Below are 17,627 nucleotides of genomic sequence, written 5' to 3'. Positions count from 1 at the left end.
GTTGATAAACTCATTTGGAACCAGGTAGGAGGCCAAAGCCAGGTGTAGGGCACCCATAGGTTGAGGCTAGAGGAGGGGAGGGACAATTGGAAGAGAACACTGTGTGGACACAGGAACAGATGGAATTGCTCCCCAGAGCCCAGTGCACTTGAGAGACCATGAGGAGGAGATGTAGGCTTCGGGGAGCAGGGGCTGGAGACACGAAGGGGAGGTAATGCTGACACACTCAGCACAGATCAAGAGGTGCTGGTCAGAGGATGAGGAGGCAACTTTCTCCTCCCAGCCATGGAGTGTGAGTTCACTGCACTTCACACTGCATTTCAGGCAAGACTGAACTTGATGCTTGGTTACCCCTGCCCAATGAGCCAGAGACAGTTTTTTTTTTTTAACCTTTTAATAAAATTAACAAATAAATATTCTAAACCATGGAGGCTACAGGGACAAAGAGTAGAAATTAAAGACAGTCTTCTTACTCAGAACCTCCCTGGAGGGAAGCAGAGACTCTAGGCTGGTATGGAGCTAGACTGCTGGCCTGGGGGAGGGGAGTGATGGTGGAAGGGGTGTGGTCTGGGCTCCTGCAACCTGCCCCTCTCAGTGTGGCAAAAGAAAAGGAGGGGTTGGTCAAAGAACAAAAGTCCCTACAAGAGGTATCCCAGTGGCCCACAGGAGTGAAGGGGTAAAGGGAAAGCTAAGCTATAAAATGGGTGTGGAAGGGAGAGTGGTGGCTATACGAGGACTCTGAAGCAGTGGGTTGGTGGGGTGGGGGATAGATGGGCTTCAGGTGGCTCTTGGTCCATGGCTGCTCACTCTCGGACATAGACCCTGGTGCACACAACGTCGTTTGCTGTCATGGTCTGGAAGGACAGAAGTAGTTGTTAGCCTGCTAGGCACGTGGACTTGAGGGAGATATGGCTCTTGACTTCAGGGGAGAAGAGTTGCATCGAGGCATACAGCTTGGACTCCAAGTCCAAACAGGAAGGAACTGGGCTTTGTGGTAGAGTGCTTGCCTAGCATGCATGAAGCCCTGGTACCTCAGCACCACATAAACAGGAAAAGCCAGAAGTGGCACTGTAGTTCAAGTGGTAGAATGCCAACCTTGAGGAAATGAAGCTCAGGGACAGTGCTCAGGCCCTGAGTTCAAGCTCCAGGACTGGCAAAAACAAACAAACAAACAAACAAACAAAAAACCCAAACCAAAACAAACAAACACCAACAAAAAGCAACAAAAACAAGAAGAAACTGGTCCAAGAATGTCCAAGTATCATTGGTAGGAGACAGCAATCAAGTAGAAGCCCACTCTTTTGGCCGGGCCAAGGATGTCTCCCAGTGTGTGTCTGAGCCACACAAAAAGGACCCCATTTCTTTTCTTTTGTTGTATTTTTAGTGTTACTAGGGATTGAACTCTGGGCTTTGCATTTACTAGGCTAATGTTTTCCCAATGGAGCCAGTCCTTACAGTTTTCAGATAGGGGCTCATGCTTTTCTCTGGGATAGCCTCAGATCTCAATCCTCCTATCTCCATTTTTGCCCCCCAGTCCTGGGGCTTGAACTCAGAGTCTGGGCACTGTCTCTGAGCTTCTTTTGCTCAAGGCTAGCACTCTACCACTTGAGCCAGTGTGCCACTGCTGGCTTTCTTGTTTATGTAGTACTGAGGACTCGAACCCAGGGCTTCATGCATGCTAGGCAAGCACTCTACCACTAAGCCACATTCCCAGCCCAGGGACACCATTTCTAATTCACACTGTATGGGAGATGGATGGCTTAGTCTTATCTGGTTGGCTGATCAGGGGGAAGGGAAGACCAGCCACAGCTGCTCTTGAGTCTCCTGCACCCTGGATCCTCCCAGATAAACCGCAAAGGTAGCAGAGATTTGCTAGTGGCTAGGAATGGGTAGGACTCACCAGGATCAGCTCTCCATCATTGGTCAGTTCTCTGGTCCAGGAGGTCTTGGGGCCCTCTCCCTTCAGAAGTCTCTGCTCACAGACCATTTTGTTCTCACTCTCCCATTTCACCAGGCTCTATAAGGGAGAGGGGGCCAGGTGAGCTGAAACCATCATGGAGGCCAAGCAAATGAGTGGGATAAGGAACAGACAGGTGCTATTGCTCAGGGACTTCATAGGACATAGAGAAAATCATGTAGGAAAGCTGGATGAACAGTGGCATGTGGGAGGCAGGGTAGTAGATGTTAGGACCTGGAGGGAAGCTTCCTGGCACTCACCTTGCAGGGTCTCCCATCCACAGTCTGCTCCTCAAACTCCTCCCCAATCTTGAAGTTAATCTCTGTGGTACGCACAGCAGTAGAGGTTTTGATGTAGAAAGTGTCCCCTTCCTGCTTGATCTCCACTGCTGGCTTGGATGCTGCAGCCACGGCGATCTTCCTCAACATGATGTTCACCCCTATGGGGAAAGGAGGGGACACCTGTCTCACACTCTGCCTATGAGATAGCTTGAATAGGCCTACCTGTGCTGCCATTGGCAGCAGCAAAGAACCTAGAATGAGATACAGGTGTGAAAGGTTTAGGGAGGAGGGGCACAGAGTCCTGTCCCCTGGAAGTCCTGTTCCTGACTATGGTCCCGCCTCTGATGAATCATCAGATGGCTAGGGTTTAAGCCCAGCTCCTCACCCCCAGAATTCTCAGGGACATCCCCCATCCCCCCCAACAAAGATTCTGCTTCAGGCTCATCATGGCTCCTCTTACCTCAGTTTAGGCTTTCCTCTATCCTGGCTCGAGAAGTTTAATCACTAGGTCCTTCCTTATGCCCATGTGCAGGGCACACCTGGAAAGTAGAGGCTAATTCCTTCTCTGTCCTAGCTACTCACCCTCTCTGGTGCTAGGCAGGTGTTCATTTCCCAATCTCCACCCATCCCCTCAAGCAAGGAGCAGGATTCTCAACAGAGAAAGAGATAAGTAGTTGTTTCTTTCTCTCTCTCTCCCTCTCTCTTTTAATTTTTGTTGGTCTTGGGGCTTGAACTCTGGGCCTCCGTGCTATCCTTCAGCCCTTCAGCTCAAGGCGAGTGCTCTACCACTTGAGCCACACCGCCACTTCCAGTTTTCAGTGGTTTATTGGAGATAAGAGTCTCATAGACTTTCTTGTCTGGGCTGGCTTTGAACCGAGATCCTCAGATCTCAGCCTCCTGAATAGCTAGGATTATAGGTGTGAGCCACCCACGCCTGGCTCATGCTTGTAATCCTAGCTACTCAGGAGGCTGAGATCTGAGAATCGTGGTTCAAAGCCAGACCAATCAGGAAAGTCTGTGAGATTCTTTTTTTTTTTTTTGGGGGGGGTCCGGTCGTGGGGCCTGAACTCTGGGCCTGGGCACTGTCCCTCAGCTCTTCTGCTGCTAGCACTCCACCACTTGAGCTACAGTGCCACTTCCGACTTTTTTCTATTTGCTTATGTGGTGCTGAGGAATCGAACCCAGGGCCTCATGCATGCAAAGCAAGCGCTCTACCACTGAGCCACCTTCCCAGCCCCTGTGAGATTCTTATATCCAGTTAATCATCAGAAAACCAGAAGTGGCACTGTGGCTCAAGTGATAAGAGTGTTAGTCTTGAGCTGAAGAGCTCAGGGAGAGTGACCAGGCCCAGAGTTCAAGCCCCATGACCGACCACAAAAAAAAAAAAAGAGAGAGAGAGCTGGGAATGTGGCTTAGTGGTAGAGTGCTTGCCTAGCATGCATGAAGCCCTGGGTTTGGTTCTCTCAGTACCACGTAAACAGAAAAGGCTGGAAGTGGTGCTGTGGTTAAGTGGTAGAGTGCTAACCTTGAGCAAAAGCAGCTCAGGGACAATGCCCAGATCCCGAGTTCAAGCCCCAGGGCTGCTCCCCCCCCCCAAAAAAAAAGTGAGAAAGAGCTGGCAGCTGAGATCTGAGGATTGTGGTTCGAAGCTAGCCTCAGCATAAAAGTCTGTTAAGACTTTTTTTTTTTTTTTTTGTCAGTCATGGAGCTTGAGTTCAGGGCCTGGGCATTGTCCCTGAGCTCTTTTGCTCAATGCTAGCATTCTATACTTTAAAGCCACAACTCCATTCTGGTTTTTGAGTGGTTAGCAGGAGATAAAAGTCTCATGGGGACTTTTCTGCCTGGGCTGACTTTGAACCGCGATCCTTAGATCTCAGCCTCCTGAGTAGCTAGGATTACAGGTGTGAGCACCAGTGCAGGGCTGTGAAACTCATCTACAAGTGACTACTCCAAAACCAACTCAAAGTGGACGAGGGCTAGGAACAGTGCCCAGGCCCTGAGTTCAAGCTCCATGACCACTACCACCACCAACAAAAGTGAAAAAGAAAGAAAAAGTTCACACTATGGCTCACCAGCCCATCTAGAAGGTTCTTATGCCCCTCTCCTTCCTTCCTTCCTTCCCTTCTTCCTTTTTCCCTTCCTTCCTTCCTTCCTTCTCTCTCTCTTTCTTTGAGATTTTTCTAAGCAGGGTTAGCTTTACATACATCAGGTAATAAGAACATTTCCTTCCTTTTGCATAGTATAATCCGTTCCCTTATTCTCTCTTATTCCCTCCCTCTCATCTTGCCCACGAGTTGCGTGTTCCACTCTCGTGTCCAGTGCAGCCAGTGGGCTCCGCTGCTGCACGCTTTCACCCATTTTCCATTGATTCTGTGCCCTCCCCCCACCCCTCTCTTTTCAAGGGAACTCTGTCCTGCCCTGAGAAGAGAGAAGGAACAGCCACTTCAATCAGCCTCTGTGGCTTCAGTCTCTGGATACCCCTGTGCCTTTTCCCAGCTTAGACCCCTTCTTTGCTTCCAGTTATGAAGAGTAGGCAAAAGGATTGGCATCTCTCTGCCAGGAAAAGCAAAAGGAAGATCTTCTGGCCAGCCAGGTTGTCTATGCCCCACCTCCCCAACCCTGGTACAATAAGAGAAGGAAGGAGGGTTAAGCTGGCTAACCTCCTGGACCTCCTGCAGGTCTGGGTTCCTAGAGGAACAAACCCTCATTTCCCTCAGCACCAAAGCAGAATCACCCTATTCCACACAGAAGGGAAAGGGAAGAAAGAAGTCTTGCCACTCAGGAGCCCAGGAATCCCAGCTCTAGGCTGCTGATCTAAGTCCAGGGAGAAATACCTGAGATCTCCAAGCCCATTGGATTTGTTAGGAGACATACTTCACCATATCTTCTTGGATAAAGAAGCCACTTCACTCTTCCTACCTGGAAAGTCCATCTTGTTATCTAACAACCATATTTCCAGTAATAGGAACAGAAAGATGCAGTGTGATTCATGGCTCTCACACCAGAGGGAATAAATACCCCCCATTACTGAGCACTCCCCACCAGATGGGACCCAGGAATAGGATTAGGGGAAAGAAGGGACTGAGGTGTCTGCAGAGGCAAGGCTGGGTTCAGAGAACACATCTTCTAGCCAGTCCCTGGTGCCTGTGGAGCTGGAGGCCTGGCTCAGAGGCTTTGGCTGACTCAGGACAGTGTTTATCTACTGGGTCTGTTTTCAATCTGCCCCTTAGCAGGGCATGGGGAGGCACGTGGCTCTGAGAGACCCTGCAGAGAGAACAAACAGCCTGAAGACAGAAAGTGGAGTTGGCTCTTACTCTCCAGCTGGGGTCTGGGGGTGTGCCAGGCCACCACCTCAGGGCAGAATCCAGAACAGCTGGAAAAGGGAGTGGCAATAGACTTCCTAAAAGGAAAATTTTCTACCCTTTCATCTCTTTTTTCAGCAAGGGCAGAGCAAGGAAGATTCACATGATTGTAAGAAGTAATGTGGTTAGATGACAGGTAAAACAAGCAAAGACCAAAATCCCTGCTCCCTCACTGCACTCTTTTTAGGTCCAGACTTATTCTACAGACCCCTTATTTTTCCAAGCACACACACACACAAAGGCATGCATACACTCATGCACAAGTGTGCTCAGCCATAGTTAGGCTTGGGCTGTTCCCATTTGTTGAGGTCTATAACCATTTCTTCCCAAATGTCTCCCCAGTCACTAAATCCTGGCACTTTCCTCTTCACCAGACCCTCTAGCCCAGTTCCACCCCAGGAGGCAGCAATAGGTGGGCCAAGAAAGTTAGAAGCACAAAAGGTAATCTGGATGGATTTAGTGCCCCCCCTCTACCCCCGCCCCATCCCCACACACAACCACTGGGCTGCAGCTGGTCTTTGGCTGTAAAGGGAGGCAGGAACCCAGGCTTTTGGAAATTAAAGAATTGGGGTTTCACACAAAGACATTTGTTGAAATCCAAGAAAGTGATAATTATCCAGAGTGACTTTAGGACTCTGGAGCTGCTTGCAGTAGGAAAATATTTGTCTCACAAATGGGGGGAAGGGGGGGTGAGAAGAAAATGGAAAGTGCAGGAGAGGGAAGGAGCGGGCCCAGGGGATGTTTCAGCTTTGGACCACCTGGTGGGGAGACCTGGGCTAGAGGGTAAAGACCCCGTCCCTGGGATTAGGCTACTGCTGGGGGAATAGGAAGAAAGTTGGAATGTCTCCTAAGGGATCAGCCAAGGAAACACCTAGGTTCATGGCGTGGATGTAGAAGCTTTCCCAGCAGCAGTGTCTAAACTGCAGAGAGCGCCAGGTGCCCTGATCAGCGGGTCCAGGCTCTGAGACGGGCCATCCTGCTCCTAAGACCAACCTCGTGCTTCTGCTTTCTACTTGATTCACAGGCTCTGAGTCGCCGCTAGAGCCGGCTCTGGTGGGCGCTCCATTGGAAAAATCAGATTTTAGGGGTCCAGCTCCAGTGTTTCGGGACCCAGACGTCCCGTCCATTTCTCTGTCTGTAGATACAGGCTCCGATACCCCCACCCCCTCACCCCGATGATTTGGTCTCGAGTTTCTTTCTTGTCCCTAACCTCCCCATCCCCAAGGATTCTAGCATCCCCTAGCCCCTCCTGGGCGCTCCAACCCCTCCTTACCCAGCTCTAAGAGCAATTCCTCGAACTGTTCGGATTTGAGGATTTTCCAGTTTCCAGAAAAGTTGGGCATAGTGGCGGTGTGGGTGGTGGTTCCCTTAGGTTCCTCGGCTAGAGCACTGGACACTGAGTCCCTTAGTCGAAAATTACTCTGCTGCTGCCTTTGCAGGATCTTGAGATTCAGGAACCAAGACACGTTGGAGGACAACCCCAAAATTGGCTTGGGCTCCCGCGCGGGCAGTTTTTATACCAGGAGCTGGCCCGCCCCGGCCCAGGAGCGGGGTGGCCCCGCCTCCCGCTCCGCCTCCGTACCCCACCTGGGGGTCTCCTCGGAGTCCCTCCAACCCAGTCTCTGGTTCTAGTCCTGTATGTGAGCCTAAGGGTCTCTGGGAGCCAAGACAGCCTTCTCTCATGCCAATGGGTGGCTGGGGAACCGGATAGGTCGCGCGCCCTCGAATTGCGCCTTTGGAGAGAGGAGGGGGCGGGCGCCAGGCCGGGGGCCCCGAGGCTGGATCTCACATCTTGCAGGGTGAACCACGGGGATCACGTTTTGCCAACCCCCTACTAGTCCCCAACCTGACTCGGTGCATCGGAGTCCTGGCTGGGGGGTGGGGGTGGGGGGGCAGGTTTGAACCCACTAGAGTGAACCCCAGATCTAGATAGCGCCGGAGCCGAGCCCCGACTCCACGGGAACCGGAACCGGATCCGACAGCTCCGAACTCAGAGAGAAACCGCGGAACCCCGGCGTGGTGGGGTCCGAACACGGGGCAATGGCGCCCCCTCCTGGGATGATTCCGAGGCTGAGAGGGGAGGTGTACCCCACCCCCCGCCCCCCAACACCCGGCCCGGCTTAGGGTTCGGGTGGTGGTCTCCGTGGATCCTAGAAAAGAACCGTTGGCAACTCATTTCACTCACTAAAGGCAACGGGCGGACATGGAAGGGTTAAGCCGGAGCCCGGAGGGCGCGAGGCTGGGGAGGGCAGAGGTCACCGCCGATCGCTTGACCGGACTCTTTATTGAGGCGCTTTCCCCGGCCCGGCTCCGGGGGGCGGGGCGGGGCAGGACGTGGAGCTCCGCGCGCCGCCACCGGGGTGGGGGAGGCTGAGCGCCCCGAGAGCGAGCAGAGCGGGGTCTCAGGTGTCGCCATCCTGAGCTGTAAAACCGGCGGGAGGAGCGGCTTTGAAGTGAGACATGAAAGGGGGGGGTAGGGCCCAGCCTCCCGCTGAGCCCCGAGTGGGGATGAACCGGACCCAATGGAGATGGCGGGGGGGGGGGGGCGGTCCCGGGGCAGAGCAATAGAAATGGAGGCTCGGCGGCGGCGGGCCGTGGAGACCCGATGCCGGAAACCGCAGAGGATGGAATGCGGTGCGGGAGCCGAGAGCCGTCCCCGCCTGTCAGCACCGAGGGGCTCGGCGGCGCACGTGGCCCAGCGGCTCGCCCCGCACCCCGCACTCCCTACCCACAGAGGCTGGGCACCCTCCGGGCGGGCCGGGCGCCCATCCTAGCCCTCATCCGAGGAGGGGGGCGGGGGCCTTCGGCGGAGCTGGGGAGGGGAGGGACTGGAAGATGACCCGCGGACACTGCCGGGGTCAGGCCTCTGAGCTAAGGGAAATCTCTGAATCATGGGGTGGGTAGCAAACGAAGGCAGCTGGGCTGGCTGCAGCCGGCGGGAGAGAGGTTATAGCGCGCAGAAAAGTGCTTGGAGATGGGGCCCCACCCCGCAGCAGGCAACCAACTAGCAGAGTTGAAAAAGGGCGCTGGGCTTAAGGCTCCAGGATTTGGGAGAATGTGACCTGGGGGCCTGGGCTTCCGGAAGGGGCTTGGAGAGCAGCAGCTCTGGGACCACCGTGTGGCAGGGGAAGGAAGGGGGCTGTGGGGAGAGCTCGCGGCGCGGCGAAGCTCCTCCTCCACTCCCCCGGCTCCGCGTCGCTGTAGGTAATGGGAGAGGGATTAGGCTCTGACAGTGAAATCCGGCTCCAGGCCAAAGGGATGAAGAGAGACTGGAGGAGGGAACAGGACGGAAACTCGACTCCCGCTGCCTCCACTTCTCCAACCTGGGTCGTTATGTCCATCTTCACTCCAGCCCTCTGGAGCCCCTACCCCCGAAAAATCCAGTCTCCTGCTCAGACTTAGTGAAAAGGGCCGGGGCACATGCCTGCGCCTTTGGACAAGTTGTTAAAACCTCACTCCAGGGCTGGTTATCAGGATGGAGGGCACCCAGCCCTGGGAGAAACGTGATTTGGTCCTCTGATGCTAGAGCGGGGAAGTACAGGCCCCCGCAGCTTAGCCAAGAGGACTGGGGAGGCTGGAGCCGAGAGGGGGTTCCCTGAGGTGGGGGCCACCCCCCCTTACTTCCCCACTCCCCACATCAGCCAACTGGGCAAGATTTCCAAAGAGACAGAAGTAAAGACAAAGGGAAGTGGGGCTGGAAGAGGAATTCTTTCCAGATGTGTTTGCGGTTTGGCAGCTCTGGGCCTGAGCTCAGGCCCCCAGCACCCCAACCCTGGCTGAGGAAGGGGGGTGAGGGTCGGAGCAGCTGACTAACTAACGGGGAGGGGACGGGGTGGAGGTCTCAGCCCGAGGGGAGCAGTGCGGGTGGAGGGGGCTCTGGAGAGATGCTCTGGAAGTTCCCAGGACACAAGGGTGGGAGATGAGAGGGGGGCTCACCGGAAGATTGGGGGGGGAGGTCCTAGGGGCAAGGGGCAGGATTAGAGGCCCAGGAGCCAGGCGATGGGGAGGAGTTTCGCCAACATGAGCCACTCAGTCACAAACAACTGGCTTTAATTTCCCGCTGGGATCAATAAGGAGAAAGAATTTCCCAGTGTCGCTGGCCTTTTAATTATGACCAAATCTGCTGCAGATCTGCCCGGGGCGACCCCTTCCCCCTTCCTAGGGGGTCTTGATTATAACCCTCTTGGGGCTCCCCCAGGAATTTGGAGACTCAAGTGGGGGAAGGGTGCCAAGTTGACGAGGAAAGCTAGGGGAGCTGAGGCAAGACGGGGGTTGGGTGGACTAAGATTATACGGACAAATCTGGGATAGTTAGGAACACTCTGGAGCTTTGTTCCACTGTAGTGTAAAGGAGGAAAGTGGCTGGTTTTGCAACAGCAGGAATGAAGATGGGTAGGGCCCAGCTGTGTGCACAATTGAGGGGTGCAGGGATTGGAAGAGTAGACACCCCTGCCATTCTCTGTCACTTCCTGGAGGTTGAATGTGATGGGAGGGGTGACCTCACAGTCCAGCACAGGGAACTCATGAAGGTCCCACCCTCGCCCTCAACCAGGATCAGGGGGATTCTCTAGCCAATGTCAGCACTCATGGAGAACCTCACCCCATGCAGTATTATTGCCTCTACTGGGTCAGAGAGTTTGTTGGCGGGAACTCAGAAATGAAAGCCAGGCGGGGCTGGACACCTGGGGTTCTGCTGCTCAGCAGAGAGGGCCAGGAAAGAAGTTAGGACTTGTACAGAAGGTGGGGTGGTCTGAGAGCAGAAGAGGAACTGGGAGATGCTGGGCCAGGCTGTTGCATTTCCTAACACCCCACCCCCACCCCCACTCCTCGGGGTTCGGAGCACACATCTTGCCTCACAGACTGCTCCACCCTCGGTGCAGAGGGGAGTTCTGTATCCTTGCCCTGTGCCAAGCTGGGATACAGCTTTCTGGAATGTGTGAAGGCCAGGCTCTGACCTCTCCCCCTACCCCCCACCCCCTGGCAAAAGAAACTACCATTGCAGCAGGATAGATGGAAATTAAAACAATACAAAAAGCTTCTAGCAATGTAAGTGCAAGCTGGGAGACCGGATCCAAAACCTAGAAAGGAAGCAATCTATTTCCCAGAAGCACCTGAGTGCAAAGGAGAGACTCTGAGAACTGGAGAAGGTGAAAGAAGTCTTAGTGGACTGACCTGAGGAGAGAAGCTCCACCCAAAACTATGGATGACGGTGACCCCCCAGGGCTGGCCTAGGGTGTGGCAGAGGGAACAGGTGTGGCCCAGCAGGGTCTGGACCGCAGCCTGGGAAGCTGACTGGCTGCGAATGGAGGGGTTGCAGTCAGACTAGATAGGGTCTGTTCAGCACCCAGGCAGTGCCTCTGTTGTTCTTGGCTCTGCTATTCTGTTCCCAGCTCCAGCTACCAACGCTGTCCTTAGGGCTAGGCTGGGCTGGCTCAACCAGGGAGGGGGGAGGGAAGAGGGAGGAAGGAGGTGGAGATGCACTGGCTGAGGACGTGTCTGGACTGAGGCTCAGTCCCCTGGATGGAGCTGACTATGACCTGGAGCTAAACTCTGGCTTTGTTTCCAGAGCCAGACCCCTCTGCCACTTCCCTTGCACTTTCCCAAACCTGGGGGGAGGGCACTGCTGTAGCCTTGGCAAGTCTGGCTGGGGCTGGTGGTATCTGGGGAAAGTGGCCAGCTCTGGAAGACACCCTGCAGCTCAGTCTCCAGCTCTGCTGCTTCCCTGTGGGCACTGGGGCCACATTCCTGAGGCTACCACCTCTGATTCTCTGAGAGGGGGAGTGGAGAGTGGGGATCAGGGACCCTACCCCTCCAAGCCAAAAATAAGTTCTGCAGTTTCTGGAGGAAGAGATGAGGAACAGGGATGAAGGGTTGGTTGGCACTGAGCCAGATAACCAAACTCTGGGATAGAAGAGGAAAGAAGTCAGAAGTCCCAGAGAAGGGACTAAGGGGGCTTGAGGTTCTGGGTGGGAACCAAAGGGGCTATTGGACTCACTGTCCTTGGAGCTGGCTAGCAGGGCTGATGGGTCAGCCTCTGGAAGGTAAAACAGGGCTTCTTGGGGGCCCCATTCCCTTTTGTCCTAAACCCCCAAATGCAGTTGTTTTCTGTAGACAATGGACCAAGTTTCCTGGGCCCATGGAAACCAGCTGCCCTGGTGGCTCCAAGGATGCTGGAGTTCCCAGTTTCCCAAACCCAAGGCCCTTCCTTCTGCCCTGCCAGATCCGGTGCCTATGTCCTTTCCTTGGGATCAATGGCTGGACCCTACACAGACTGTCAAGATGCAGAGGGGATTTGAGCAGAATTAAGGAGCCGACTCAAATTTCTGGTCCCACTCTTGCTATCTTGAACTGGCAAGGATAAAAAGGGATACAAGAGTTCAGAGTCTGATCTGAACAAGGCTAGGGTCTTGTCCTTCTCATGACCCCCCACTCCTAACCCCTCCTTCTAAAAGAGCTAGAGAAATGGGCAGGCAGGCTGGAGGTTGGGAGAGGCCCCAGACTGACCTAGACCTGATAGCTTTCTCCAGGCAGCACGAACAAAATGGGAAAAAGATGTGTGAGGTGGGAAGCTCTGATTTCCTTTCCCCTGCAGGCATGAGCTCTGGAAAATGTCAGCTGTCAAAGAGGCTGAACAATCTCCCCGCCTCCCTGGCTCTGCTCTCAGCCGCCAGGGCCCCCAGCCTGTCTGGACTGCAAAGGCCACTTCTGAGGATGCACATGGCCCTGATGGAGTCCCCAACCTCCCCCTTCGGGGGATACCTCTATCAATCTGGGCAGAGCCATCTAGGCAGGAGCTTTGGAACTCAGGGATCCGCGGGAACATGTCTGGGGGTAGGGGATCAAAGAAGCCAGCAGTTCCTGATTTCACAGCTGCCAGCCTCCCACATGGTCTCATGCCTCCTAAATCCCAGAGCTCAGAGACAGGGAACGCCAGGCTTTCCTATGATCTGGATTGCTGGTTAGTCTTCCCACTGGCCTAGAGACAGAGCCATCCCGGGGCCTGGACACTCACCAGGCTCAGTGCTCACCAGTGCTGCTCGTGGGACACTGGTAGTCTCTGTGGGCTGAATCTCCTCAGAAACTCCCTCACCTCCAGGGACTACGTTCCAGGAGCATAAGGGAATTGGTTCCAGCTGGGAGGAGGCAGCTTGGAGTGAAGACAGAGTGTATGTGTGCACACAGGCATGTCTGTGTGCCTAGTGTAAGAGCAACTCCCTTTTCCCTGGTCTTTGTCCCCTTTTCTCTTCAGCTCCACCCTCTCATGCAGCAGGAAACCTTCAAACCTTCTCAAGGATTATTCACTCTGCCAACCAGGCCTGGGTCTAGAGCTGCCAGGCTGGATTCTCTGCCTCCTTGGATTCTGGGTGTTGCTCAGTTCCCTCCCAGCTCCCAGGGCAAGGGCAGTCATTTACTTCTTCCTCCTTCGGTTATGATTTAGATCCTTCTTATGGAATCTATCCAAAGAAGCAACCAAGCAGGATTTCAACTAAGCAGGATGGAAGTATGTGCGGTGGCCTTTGGGATGCTACTCTAGCCTAGGGTTGCTGTGTTGCTTGGTGCTCTGACAGATCAGGCCAAGGTCATACACCATCCTGGAAACAGTATTTGCTCTGGACCTGGGCCCTCTAACCATGCAAAAGCTTTCTATGAGCTGTCTTAGGCCTGTGACACCAAAGCTTTGTTCTTAAGCACTTGAGAATGGAATCTGCTTGGGCCTGGAAGAGGATCAAGTTGTGCTGGTTTTTCCACACCAAAATACTCAAAACACCTTCTCCCTCTGCACCATCTCCCACCTCTCCACAAATCCTAAGTATCACATACACTATCTCAAAAGAAAGCCGAGAGCCAGGTGCTGGTGGCTCACACCTGTAATCCTAACTACTCAGGACGCTGAGATGGGAAGATCACAGTTCCAAGCCAGCTCAGGAGCAAGGTGCCAGTGGCTCAAGCCAATAATCCTAGCAATTCAGGAGGCTGAGATCTGAGGAGCGTAGTTCAAAGCCAGCCAGGGCAGCAAAGTCTGTGAGACTCTTAAGTGGAGCTTACCCACCAGAAAACCGGAAGTGGCACTGTGGTTCAAGTGGTAGAGTGCTCACCTAGAGCTGAAGAGCTCAAGGGGCTTGAACTCTGGGCCTGAGCGCAGTCCCTCAGCAATTTTGCTCAAGGCTAGTGCTCTACCTCCTGATTTACAGCGCCTCTTCCAGTTTCTGGTGATTTATTGGATAAGAATTTCACAGACTTTCTTGCCTGGGCTGGCTTTGAACCCTGATCCACAGATCTCAGCCTCCTGAGTAGCTAGAATTACAGGTGTGAGCCACCAGCACCCGGCTTCTGTGAAACTCTTACATCTAATAAACTACCAAAAAAGCCAGAAGTGGAGCTGGGGCTCAAGTGATAGAGCACTACTAACCTTGAGCAAAAAGTTCAGAGACAGCATCTAAGCTCCAAGTTCAAGATCTATGACCAATAACAACAACACAAAAGAAGCTCAGCCAGGCACCGATGGCTAACGCCTGTAATCCTAGCTACTCAGGAGGCTGAGATCTGAGGATCAGGGTTCAAAGCCAGCCCGGGCAGGAAGGCCATGAAACTCTTATCTCCAAAAAGACCACTCAGAAAACCGGAAGTGGCACTGTGGCTCAAGTGGTAGAGCATTGCCTTGAGCTGAAGAGCTGAGGGAGAGCTCCCAGGCCCAGAGTTCAAGCCTCAAGACCGACAAAAAAATAAAATAAAATAAAAAATTCAGAAGCCAGCACTGGTGGCTCATGTCTGTAATCCTAGCTACTCAGGAAGCTGAGATCTGAGGATCACAGGTAAGTCCATGAGACTCTTTTCTCCAATAAACTACTTAGAAAAAGTTGAAGTAGTGCTGTCGCTCTAGTTAGAGGCTTAGGGACAGCATGCAGGCCGTCAGCAGAGAGCTAATGGTGTTTGTAGTAAGGCCATGAGCTACACACACACACACACACACACACACACACACACGAATAAAAAGGACAAAACACACACACACACACACACACAAACACGAATAAAAAGGACAAAACCAGATGGGGTGGGCAAAGAGAAGACGCTGGCTGGGAAGTGGCTCAGTGGCAGAATGCTTGCCTTGCATGCATGAGGCCATGGGTTCAATTCCTCAGCACCACATAAGCAGAAAAAGCCGGAAGTGGCTTGAGCTAAAGAGCTGAGGGACAGCACCCAGGCCCAGAGTTCAGGCACCACAACCGACCAAAAAAAAAGATGCAACAAAAACCCGGTTCTCTACTCATCAGAGCATATGCATTCCCTGAGTTTCCTCTGATAGGTCAGGACCAGCTCTGAGGAGGGCAGGAAGATCAAAGATGTCAGTCTTGGATTAAGCTGTTGTTCATCACAAACCATACCACACCAACGCCCCTCTGTGTATGTCAAGTTAAATCTGTCCCAAGGGCTGGGAAGGTAGTTCAGTGGTAGAGCGCTTGCTTTGTATGCATGAGGCCCTGGGTTCAATTCCTCAGCACCACATAAGCAAAAAGAAAAAAGCTTGAAGTGGTACTGTGGCTCAAGAGGTAGAGCGCTAGCCTTGAGCTGAAGAGCTGAGGGACAGCACCCAGGCCCAGAGTTCAGGCCCCACGACCGGACCCCAAAAATAATAAATAAATAAATAAATAAATAAATCTGTCCCACATCATGTCACTCCTCACTCCACTGACACCACACCCCCACCTATCCTCCACACAGGTTGTCTATTCTCATTCTCGCCTCAAGAGGAGTCTTGCGTCAGTTCCTATCATTCCTCTGCTCAGATCCTGCTGGGCAGGTGGCTCCACCACTTGAGCTATGTCCCAATCTTTTTAGCTCTAGTTATTTTTAAGATCTCTTGCTTCCTCCCCCCCCCCCCACTACCCAGCCTGGCCTTGGGCCACAATCCCTGCAAACTTACCCTAATGCAGAAATATCCATCCTTTTATACTGTTGTCCTGATATCCAAGTCTTGTTTCTGTTTCCTTTGTGATGCTCACCTGCCTTCCCACTTCACTGATTCAGATTTCCATTGTTGCCCATTCCACGGAGCTCTTCTCCAGTGCAGGTTCCATTCGGCTGCCAGCATCATCTTTACAAAACACACATCTGTTCACATCTTTTCCCTGCTTTGAAATCCTTCAATGGCTTTGGATAGTACTTGCCACAGTGCACTGACAGTACTTTCCTGGTTTTCAGGCTGCTGAATCAATTCAGGGGGCAAATGCTATTCCCCTACTGCCTAGCACAATGCCTGGCAGAGTAGGTACTTCAGACAGGCTGACTTGGCAGGTCTAAGTTATAGTACCACCAACTTCAAGCTATTTGATCTGGAAAAGATTTCTTTATTTTTGTGTTGGTGCTGAGGCTTGAACTCTTTCTTGGCTTTTTTGCTCATCTGGCGTTCTACTCACTCTACCACTTAAACTATACTTCTGTTTCTGGCTTTTTCCTTTTCTCTTTTTTTTGCCAGTCCTGGGGCTTGAACTCAGGGCCTGGGCACTATCCCTGAGCTTCTTTTGCTCAAGGCTAGCACTCTACCATTCGAGCCATAGTGCCACTTGCAACTTTTTCTGTTTATGTGGTACTGAGGAATCAAACCTAGGGCTTTATTATTCCAGGCAAGCACTCTATCACTAAGCTACATTCTCAGTCCCATTTCTGGCTTTTTCTTGGTTAATTGGAAATGAGTTTTATAGACTTTATTGCCCATGCTGGCTTTTTTTTTGTTTGTTTGTTTGTGGAGCTTGAACTCTGGGCCTAGGTGCTGTCCCTGAGCTCTTCAGATCAAGGCCAGAACTCTACCACTTGCACAGCACCACTTCTGGTTTTCTTGTGGTTAACTGGACATAAGAGTGTCACAGACTTTCCTGCCCAGGCTGACTTTGAACTATAATCCCCAGATCTCAGCCTCCTAAGTAGCTAGGATTATAGCCATGAACCATGGCACCTGGCCCCATGCTGGTTTTGAATCTGGATCCTCAGATCTGTCTCCAGAGTAGCTAATATTACAAGTGTGAGGCAAGTTTCCAGTGATTCCTTACCTTTTTTCAGCCTCAGTTTCCTTGTTAAAATTGGCTGGGATGTAGCTCAGTGGCAAAGTGCTTGTCTAGCAAGTGCAATGTCCTGGGTTTGATCCCCAGTAGCAAAAAAGACACAAAAAAATACAATTAAAAAAAGCAAACAGGTGCTGGGAAGGTGGCTCAGTGGTAGAGCGCTTGCCTTGCATACCTGAGGCCGTGGGTTTGATTCCTCACCACCACATAAGCAAAATGAAAAAAGCCAGAAGTGGTGCTGTGGCTCAAGTGGTAGAGTGCTAGCCTTGAGCTGAAGAGCTGAGGGACAGTGCCCAGGCCCAGAGTCAGGCCCCACAACCGGACCCCCCCCCCAAAAAAAAGCAAACAACCTGGGTGCCGGTGGCTCACACCTATAATCCTAGCTATTGCAGGAGGCTGAGATCTGAGAATCACGGTTCAAAGCCAGTCAGTACAGGATAGTCCGTGAGACTCTTACTTCCAATTAACCACTAGAAAACTGGAAGTGGAGCTGTGGCTCAAAGTGGTAGAGCACTAGCCTTAAGCCGAGTTCAAGATCTATAACTGACAAAAACAAACAAAAACAAAAACCCCACAAAATTCCACAACAAACAACCCAAACCAAACAAAATCTGTCTCTCAAAAAATGAAATAATGCACCAAAAGGGCTTATCATAGTGGTTGGTACAGAGAAGCACTTATTTAGAGTTGGTGGCTCACCCCTGTAATCCTAGCTATTCAGGAGGCTAAGATCTGAGGATCATGGTTCAAAGCTAGCCTGGGAGAGTTCAAGCTAGAGGACCAGAACAAAAAAGATCAACTTAGAAAATAATCCCAGGATTTGGGCTCTAGAACCATTGAGGTTCTGTGAAGCAATGTGACATACTCATTGTCACCAATTATGTGGCAACATCAAATTGAACAAAAACACTATTAATGCATCAAATGCTATTGCTAAGCTGTTCTGTGGCACAGGGCAAGCAAAAGCG

At 52.4% G+C, this 17,627-nt stretch overlaps 1 protein-coding gene across 2 annotated transcripts; it reads right to left on the bottom strand.

Annotated features, from left to right (window-relative positions):
- Positions 1–445: 445 nt before the first annotated feature.
- Positions 446–15,785, bottom strand: Crabp2 (cellular retinoic acid binding protein 2). 2 transcript variants are annotated; one of them, XM_013030557.1, is made up of 4 exons: positions 15,525–15,785; positions 2,218–2,396; positions 1,901–2,017; positions 446–854 (listed from the first exon to the last, which is right to left on the bottom strand). In XM_013030557.1, the coding sequence occupies exons 2-4, from the start codon at positions 2,383–2,385 to the stop codon at positions 804–806; spliced, it is 336 nt and encodes a 111-aa protein (XP_012886011.1). In that variant the 5' UTR covers positions 2,386–2,396; positions 15,525–15,785; the 3' UTR covers positions 446–803. The 2 variants fall into 2 exon arrangements, with proteins under 2 accessions (XP_012886011.1, XP_012886010.1); XM_013030556.1 differs by lacking the exon at positions 15,525–15,785 and adding an exon at positions 6,874–7,079.
- Between the last annotated feature and the right edge of the window lie 1,842 nt (positions 15,786–17,627).

This window comes from Dipodomys ordii, unplaced genomic scaffold, assembly GCF_000151885.1.
Source record: "Dipodomys ordii isolate 6190 unplaced genomic scaffold, Dord_2.0 Scaffold131, whole genome shotgun sequence".
Classification (NCBI taxonomy): Eukaryota; Metazoa; Chordata; class Mammalia; order Rodentia; family Heteromyidae; genus Dipodomys; species Dipodomys ordii.
This window is presented reverse-complemented; position numbering and strand designations above follow the sequence as displayed.

What these genes read in the sequence shown, in the direction of transcription:
- Crabp2 (XM_013030556.1), bottom strand. Translation starts at nt 6,943, where the DNA reads ATGCCCAACTTTTCTGGAAACTGGAAAATCCTCAAATCCGAACAGTTC. An exon ending in GGAATTGCTCTTAGAGCTGG is followed by an intron (nt 2,397 to 6,873) that starts GTAAGGAGGGGT and finishes CTTTCCCCATAG; the next exon opens with GGGTGAACATCATGTTGAGG. An exon ending in ATGATGGAGAGCTGATCCTG is followed by an intron (nt 855 to 1,900) that starts GTGAGTCCTACC and finishes CTGTCCTTCCAG; the next exon opens with ACCATGACAGCAAACGACGT.